The sequence below is a fragment of the Amborella trichopoda genome, chromosome 2 (genome assembly GCF_054954075.1).
Source record: "Amborella trichopoda isolate Santa Cruz 75 chromosome 2, AtrichopodaSantaCruz75HAP2 v2.0, whole genome shotgun sequence".
Classification (NCBI taxonomy): domain Eukaryota; kingdom Viridiplantae; phylum Streptophyta; class Magnoliopsida; order Amborellales; family Amborellaceae; genus Amborella; species Amborella trichopoda.
Window position 1 is genome coordinate 23,554,876 of NC_142337.1, and position 8,460 is coordinate 23,563,335.

General features: G+C 36.2%; 1 protein-coding gene across 1 annotated transcript; it reads right to left on the reverse strand.

Moving 5' to 3' along the window:
• Window positions 1–2,208: 2,208 nt before the first annotated feature.
• Window positions 2,209–5,195, reverse strand: EMB3141 (Pentatricopeptide repeat (PPR-like) superfamily protein). Its single transcript, XM_011622758.3, has one exon. It carries the CDS (start codon window positions 4,848–4,850, stop codon window positions 2,769–2,771), a length of 2,082 nt encoding a protein of 693 aa, XP_011621060.2. The 5' UTR covers window positions 4,851–5,195; the 3' UTR covers window positions 2,209–2,768.
• Window positions 5,196–8,460: the final 3,265 nt, after the last annotated feature.

An 8,460-nucleotide genomic window follows, 5' to 3' on the forward strand; every position in this document is an offset into this window, starting at 1 on the left:
ATTAGATATTCAAGACCTTGCCCCATGACAACTATTACGGCGAGGGGTGCAATGAGATTGCTCCCATGGTCACAATGCCAATTGGATGTTTAATGAGATTGGCCTCAATGGGTACTGGTGCTGGTTGGAGATTTGATGGGAGGACCTAGAAATTTGTGATGGGTTTTTGGTTTACTAGGTCTAGGTCTCCTTGGAATGAACGCAGATGACTCAAACTGGATCCCTGGTTAAATGCTCTACTCGGATTGGAGAACCTTGGGTATGGGCGGTTGGACGGTGCTTGAGCACTGGAATTAACTCGGCTAGAGCCAGCTGTTTGGAGGTTGCTCGAGGGTCCCACCTTGGGTTGACTAAACAAACAGGGATGGTTTTCTATTGTCCAGAAGGAGCGTTCTTGGTCTCATTTGTTGACTATTTAAAGTGTCTCGGACCATGTTAATATGGTCGTCAATAGTTCCTAAGTAGTACCCAAGGAAAGCCGGACTTGGAGATGTTTAATTGTAATCCATGTATGCGGAGATCCGACTCCCCTACTATGGTGTTATGGGTCCGAGAGGCATGATGCCCCTTGGATTGAAGGTTCAATGCTGTAGACTGAGACGAAGATGAAGACATGGACTTGGTGCATGAGTGGGACCTTGCTCGAGTTCGGTTATTGCACATGGAAGTTTGAGCTAAGCTAATCTAGCCTAGTCTAGTCTAAGCAACCACCAACAAAATTGTTTGAACTAGCTTTTACCCCAAGTTCTATATGTCAAAGTTGATAGGTGGGTCCTAGATATTGAAAATGCTATGATGCAGCTCTGTTCACAGTACACCCACATGGGTCTAAGCTTATCACTTAAGGGAGAACTCCTATTATTGTGGGGTGCTCTTAAGGCTGAGAATTATGGAGGAGTTATCACCTCAAGGTTGTACAACTCCCAACTATCCCAATTCATAGAAGCTAGTTGCCCCTCACGATTTTAAAACCGATTTTGGGGGTTTTTCAAAAAAATATAAAATTGTTTTCCAGGATTCCTAGTCGATATATGCACAAGTGTGCAAAGGAGTATCGAGTAAAGTGGGTACAAATTTGTGACAAGCACATAAGAATAAGCAAATATTTTATTGAACTAAACTAGCCAGCAGGTATCTCAGGCTACCAAAATAGTTTGTAGAATGCCTTAAGACTCAAGCACACTGGATCCAGAGGTTAGGGGTAGCCCGAAGTAGAAGCTTTTAGGTTGCCACACTTGCAATGAGGTAACAGAGTCAGTCGTGCCTGTATAGAGCAAAGGGAGTATGAAGAGAAGATACAATTTCTGAAACAAAGAGCAAATTCGGACCTGGAAGCAGAACAAGGCCCCTGGACCGATGCTAAGGCCACCAGAACTCAATGCAGGGCACTGCCCCGAACTCATCCGAAGAGCCCTCTGTGTTGTTTCGTGCTGTCAAAATAGCCTTTAGGGTGTGGTCTTATGCACTCGACGGCACCACGGTAGGTTCCAAACTGTTTATATAATGAAACTAAGCGACCGACCCTAAAATTGAGTGTGGTCTTATGCCCAAATTGAGGGGCCTAGGACTAGGTTTGGGATTTGCTTAACTGGATTTAGCGTTAGGGTTTAGAGGAATAAATTTGGCCTGTCAGAATATTGCTTATCAGGTTTTATCCAAAATCCAAAGAGTCCTATTTTACGCAGCCATTGTTCTCACACATACAAAACTCCACATATATAAACTGAATAGGTTCATGGCACAGTAGTAACCCTTTTGCATATAGTTCATGAATCTATGTACGTGTTCAAAGATTTTATTATGTTGATCCTTTATATTGGAAAATTGTTTTTCAAGAAACTCAAGAAAATAAGTAAGAATCAAAAGAAAACATTAAAGAATAATCGGGAAGAAGGAAAGGTAAAATAGGATGTTTACGTGGTCTCCCAAAATTGAAAATATTGCAGGAAGAACTGGTGCCACTTGAGAAATGAGGACTTGGGCCTCAATTAGGCAATTTAACAAATTGACATTTGTAACAAGAACAAGAAGCCATAACCATCGTAGATTTCATTTGGCTATGGCTATTTTAATGTTATTATTATAACATGATACTGATTTCAGTTAGTAGATCAAAGCCAACCGCAAATTTAAAAGCTGTTGTAGAGAATAAATGGTGCTTGACTGCTTGCCACAATGCAAAAGGAATTGTACGCTACCACCTGCTAATTAGAATTAGGAAGAGTTTGTGCTTTTTATATTCATCCACGTTACACTCAATGGTAGATGATTAAACATCAATTTCGACCCAGAATATTAGTAGCGGAATTTAAGTTAGTGACTCACCTCTAATGTTTCTAATCCGTGGGTCGACAGTGATATGGAAAATCGGACGATGATGACGCTTGTGTGTCGTGCCAAATTCTAGTGGGTCCCACACTCTCTGAGTCACAACCAACTCAATGCTCAGACGATCTTAGGACGTGCATTTTCCATCGTTATATAACTCGTAGTATATAGTTTCCCATCCAACATTGCAGATCTGTAGTCATCAGTTCCCCCCACCACAAATCCAACAATTCAAAGTAACCTCTTTGCGTTATTAAGTGAACCACATACACAGACGAGTGCTGCAGCATATAAGAAAAGAATAAAGAATGGTGGAACAACATGAAAAGTAGACCCTCTTGATTCCTAAAGACTACCGATGTTACTTTGTTGAAGAAGGGATATAAGGCCAACTCAAAGCTGACAGAAAACTGGCCATCAGTATATATTAGTCTCAACAATCACCAATAATCCCCACAAGAACATTTAGCACGTTTAAAATGGTGAAATTTTCCAGCGTCCCTAACGACAATTTCCCTTCTAGTGACAAAGGCAATAAGCTTCAGCGTAGCATGACAATCCCCACAAATACGATGGCCTTGCACAACCTGAAGAGAAGTGAATTCAGGGGTGCTTATAAGCCCGAATGCAACAGCTAGCTTCTCACTATGATAAACCACCAACTGATCTTCCTCCTCTAGCACATCAGGAAGCAAGGATCGCACTGGGGGAACATACCCGTAATTCACAATTTCCTTCATCATTTCATCCAATTTTTTATAAATATCACTGGTTTGGGGATGAGATTTGTCACCAAAAAGGAACCCATGTGACCGTTTCTTTATATTAATCCAACTAAAAGCAGGAAGCAGTCTTAGACCCCTCCTCAGTAAGGCCTGCCTAACCTTTGTGACATCATCCTCTCTCCCTGAAGCATTGTAAATATTCAAGAGCACAATGTAATTTGCCAGCTTCTCGGGTTCCATTCCTATAAGCCTTTCAGCTGCAAACCTACCAAGCTCAAAGTTCTTATGGACTCGAGAGGCAGTAAGCAATGCTGCCCACATGTTCTCTGTTGGCTTGAAAGGGGCATCTCTAATCAAAGAGAAAGCTTGATCCAAAAGGCCCTCTCGACCAAGCAATTCAATCATGCAAGCATAGTGCATAGCCCTAGGCTTGATCTTATGATCCCGACTCATAGATTCAAAATAGTGCCACCCTTGATCAGAAAGCCCCGAATAACTACACGCTGATAAAACCGCTAGAAATGTGACATGGTTGGGTTTCATTCCTTTCGAAAGCATCTGTTTAAATAACTCGATGGCTTCCATTCCCATGCCATGGTTGCCATAACCTGCTATCATGGCATTCCAAGAGATGACATTGGGTTTGATCATCTTGTCAAAAACTCTGCGAGCATCTTCGATTCGACCCCATCGACTATAAAAATCCACTAAAGCAGTGTTAGCCACTGTGTCTAACCCAAAACCATTACGCACGAGCCCAGCATGAGCCTGTTTGGCATGCTCTAGCAAGGCTAAACGAGCGCAAACCCTAATGGTACATGAATAAGTGAATTGATCCATCTTCACACTGGCCCGTTGCATTTCATAATACAAATCCATTGCTTCCTCACTGTAACCGTTTAGCGCATAGCCAGCTATCATTGAATTCCACCCCACCACATTCTTCTCAGGCATCAGATCAAAAACCATGCGAGCATCTTCAATGATCCCACATTTGCTATACATGTCCACAAGGGCACAAGAAATGAAAATTTCTGTCTCCAAACTCATCTTAACCGTACACGCATGGAGTTGCATGCCATATGATGCCACCGCTAACCCTGCACAAGCTCGAATAGCAGCTGCAAAAATGCGAGAATCTCCATCCGTTAATTCCTCCCAAATTTTCACAAAAAGACCCAAAGCTTCTTTGTAGAAGCCTAAATTAGAGGCCCCATTTACCATTATACTCCAGGAGACCACGTTTCTCTCAGGCATTTCATCAAACCATCGGTCTGCATCCGATATCAACCCACACTTTAAAAGCATCAGCAGAACCCTGTTATTGATATACAAATCTGAGGAGAACCCTCTTTGTATCAAGTAATAGAATACCCTTTTAGCCCCAGTGCTCGATTTTAAAGCTATGCAAGCGTTCACAAGTGAATCGCAAGTACTCATATCCATGGGTTCTTCTCGAGATTCAAGAATTTCAAAAAATTCAAGGGCTTCCTTAAACTTCCCCATTAAAACCAGCTTCCCTATGATGATGCCTAAATCTGGTTCTCCGATAATGGGTCTATCTTCAATTCGAGATTTGGTAAAAACAGTCCGACAATTGGGCTCAGGTTTGGGCGGTAAACCTTTTCCATAGGAGAAAGGTACTGCAAAGAATGAAGCCATCGTTCTTCCATTTTTTACAGAAAACCCATACTCAAAAAAGTTACTTTGATTGTTCTTAGGAGGATAAAAGAGACATGATCTGACTTGGGTTTGATCTAGTGTCACAAAGTGGAAGGGAGAGAGAGATAAATCCATGAAATAAATGACAGGGAAGAGGAGAGATGTAGAAGAGTACTTCCAGTTTCTTAGAGAGATAAATGCGGAATAGGGGGTTCAGCGAAGAAGGAAGAGTCGTGAAGCTGAGTTCCATGTCGAGGTTTTGGGCGGATTCATAGAGATCCGCCCGATGATGAAAAGGAATATTTTGTTGTCGCTGTCGTTGTTTAGAGTCAATAAAAAGTATTAATCGGTTTGGCAGGTTCTTCAACCAACTTAAGCGGGGAAAGAGAGAGAGAAAGAACTTGTAATGCACAGAACGAGCAAGCACAAACAAAAAGTACAGACACAACAAGGTCAATGCAATGATTTTAGGGACCCCCTATTTTTTTGTTTTCGTATCTCAATCGATTCATAATATATCTCCTGACCTCCACATTATCTTTACCCATTTTTTATTTATTTTTTACCCTTTAAAAAAATATGCTCGTTCTGAACCCTTCATCTTTACGTGATACATTCTCCCAAATTTCTTTTTTTAACATTGACCCTCTATGTCTCTAATGGGAGAGACAGACTGAGAGACATATGGGGAGAAAGAGTGGAAAAATAGATAGAGAGAGATTTAGAGAAAAATTATGTAAAGAGATAGAAAGGAAGGTGTTTAAAAAAAATATGTCTATTTTATATTTGTTTGGAGCAAAAAAAAAAATTAAAAAAGAATGAAGTTGGCTTAAGAGGTTAAAAGGTACAAAATTTTAAATTTTTAAAACTCAATATATGTTTTGAACCTTTGGTCTATTGATATATAAAACTTAAAACAGGAAGGTATGGACATATTTTCCCAAAAGTTTTTACAAGGATGCAACCTTATAATGTAGAACTACGGATGCACCTCAAAAATCCATCGGAAAAAGTAGTTTTAATGTTGAAAAACCCTTTGATTGCTCATCTTGACATCGAGATGTATAATCATGAAAAATAAAAAGATTTTATGTATTAGAAATAGTGTATTTTACAACATATTATCTACACCGTCCATTTTCCAGATTTTCGTATGTTTATAGATCTACTTGATTTTAAGCATTTTTTTAATTTAAAAATTTATAATTAGATATAAAAATAGATTTTGAGATAATCCTAAGAAAATTTTCCATCAAAATTATATACCATGATAAAATTTGAAGGTGCACCTTACCTCTAAACCTACGAATGCATCTGTATGTCAACTGCACCCTTATCATAAATATATGTTCAATTTCGTCTCTATAATAAATAAATAAATAACCCTTCAATTTTCATAAACCTTGCCCACACTATTTATTTAAATAAATAAATAAATAACCTTTCAATTTTCATAAACCTCACCCGCACTATCTATTTAGTAAAAAAAATTAATAAACTTCCATCAACCTCGTCCACACTCTTTTTCTTCAATTTTGAGAACTAACTAACCCATGGTATATGACATTTTATATACAGTAAGGAGTTAAATAAACCTTGGCCGCACTTTTTTTTTTCAATTTTGGGAACTAACCCATGTTATACGGTATTTTATATACGGTAAAGAGTTGAAGTATTAGTATTATTACATAATTAGTTGAAGTGTTATTACCACATTTGAAATGCCGTAATAATATCACACCTATAAACCCTATCCAAAACCTTTTTCTCTTTTACGTTTGTATTTGTATTGATCTCTTCTTTATCTCTTTAATTCTTTTTATATTTATCTCTTTTTTCTCTTAATTCTTTTTAATATTTATCTCTTCTTTATCTTTTTAAATCTTTTCTCTATAAATCTTTCTCTCTGGTGGTTTAGAGAGAGAAAGGTTTTGTTTGTATTTCTCTCTTCTCTCTCTAATTCTTTTTACATTTATCTCTTTGTTCTCTCCAATTTTTTTTTAATATTTATCTCTTCTTTCTCTCTCTAAATCTTTTATCTCTAAATCTTTCTCTATCTTGGAGGTTTAGAGAGAGAAAGAAGAGATAAATATTAAAAAAAAAGAAAAATTTTATATAAGGTTGGAACCTTAAAATGTAGAATTACAGATGCACATAAAAAATCTATAGAAAAAGGTTGTCTTAATATTGAAAAACCCTTTAATTGATCATCTTGATATCGAGATATATTAATATGGAAAAAAAAGATTTTACGTCCCAAAAATAGTGCATATTGCAATATATTATTTAGACTGTCCATTTTCAAGATTTTCATATGCTTATAGATCGACTTGATTTTAACCATTTTTAGAGTATTAAATTTTATAATTAGATATAAAAATAGAGTTTGAGACAATCTTAATAACCACTTTTATCAAAATTACATGTAATGATAAAATTTCGAGGTGCTTCTTAATTGGATTGTTTAAAGTTGCAACCTTATAAAAACCACACCCTAAAAAGAATTAGAGAGAATGAAGATATAAATATAAAAAAAATTAGAGAAAAAGAAGAGCTAAATACAAACATAACCATAAATAAGAAAAGGGTTTCAAAAATGTCTATTATGGCCTTTCGAGTGCCGTAATAATACTTCTACTCCTTACTGTATATAAAATGTCGTATAACAATAGTTTTTACGGTGCTTCTCCCAAAATTGAAGAAAATGGATGTGGGTGAGGTTTACAAATGTTGAGGATTTTTTTCTAAATAAATGAAAATTAAGATATATTTGTAATAATTTTCCTAGATTTAAAATTAGGGGATATGTCATCGACCAAGCTCAAACTCACAAAAACCTAACAAAAAAAAAAACGTGGTTTGAATAAAATTACAACTTTAAACAAGGTGTACCTCTAAATTTTATTATGATATATAATTTTAGTGCTAAAAATTCTTAGTTTTTATCTTTAATTGTAAAATTGAAAACTCTAAAAATAGTTCAAATCAAACAAATGCATATATAAACACATGAAAATTTTAAACATACTCAATCCAGATAAAATGTTGCAAAATGTACTATTTTTAGGACTTGAAATCTCCTTTCTTCTCTATATCTATACATCTGGATATTTAGATGATCAATTTGATGCTTTTCCAACATCAAAACAACTTTTATTTTTGATGTGTACTTTAATTCTACATTTTAAAGCATCAACCTTATAGAAACATTTTTCCCAAAAAAAGTTTAATCTTTATCTATACTACATTATTAAGTAAGAATTAAGGGGTGGACACATATCGGAAAATAAAAAAGGACCCTAATGTTAAAGAGGTTGTATGACATATTCGCCATGTTTAGGGGAAGAGAGAGAGACTAAAGAGTAAACATTTTAAGGAGGGGGAGAGAGAGAGAAAGTAGAGATTTTAGGAAGAAAGAGATATTGTTTCCATATCTTATTTAGAGTAGAGATTTCGAGGAGGGAGGGAGAGAGAGTATGGATATTAAGAGGAGAGAAATATTGCTTCCATATCTTATTGAGAAATATGAGAACTTTTTTATCCAACCCTTTTCTAAAAGGTTGCAGTTGGCATACGTATGCATGTAGATGTAGGCATAAGGTGCACCTTCAAATTTTATCATGGTATATAATTTTGATGTAAAATGTTCTTAAGATTATCTCAAAATCTATTTTTATATCTAATAATAAAATTTAAATTTAAAAAATGGTTAAAATCAAGTAGATCTATAAACATATGAAAATCT

Coding starts and splice junctions, on each gene's coding strand:
- EMB3141 (XM_011622758.3), bottom strand. CDS start 4,850: ATGGATTTATCTCTCTCTCCCTTCCACTTTGTGACACTAGATCAAACC.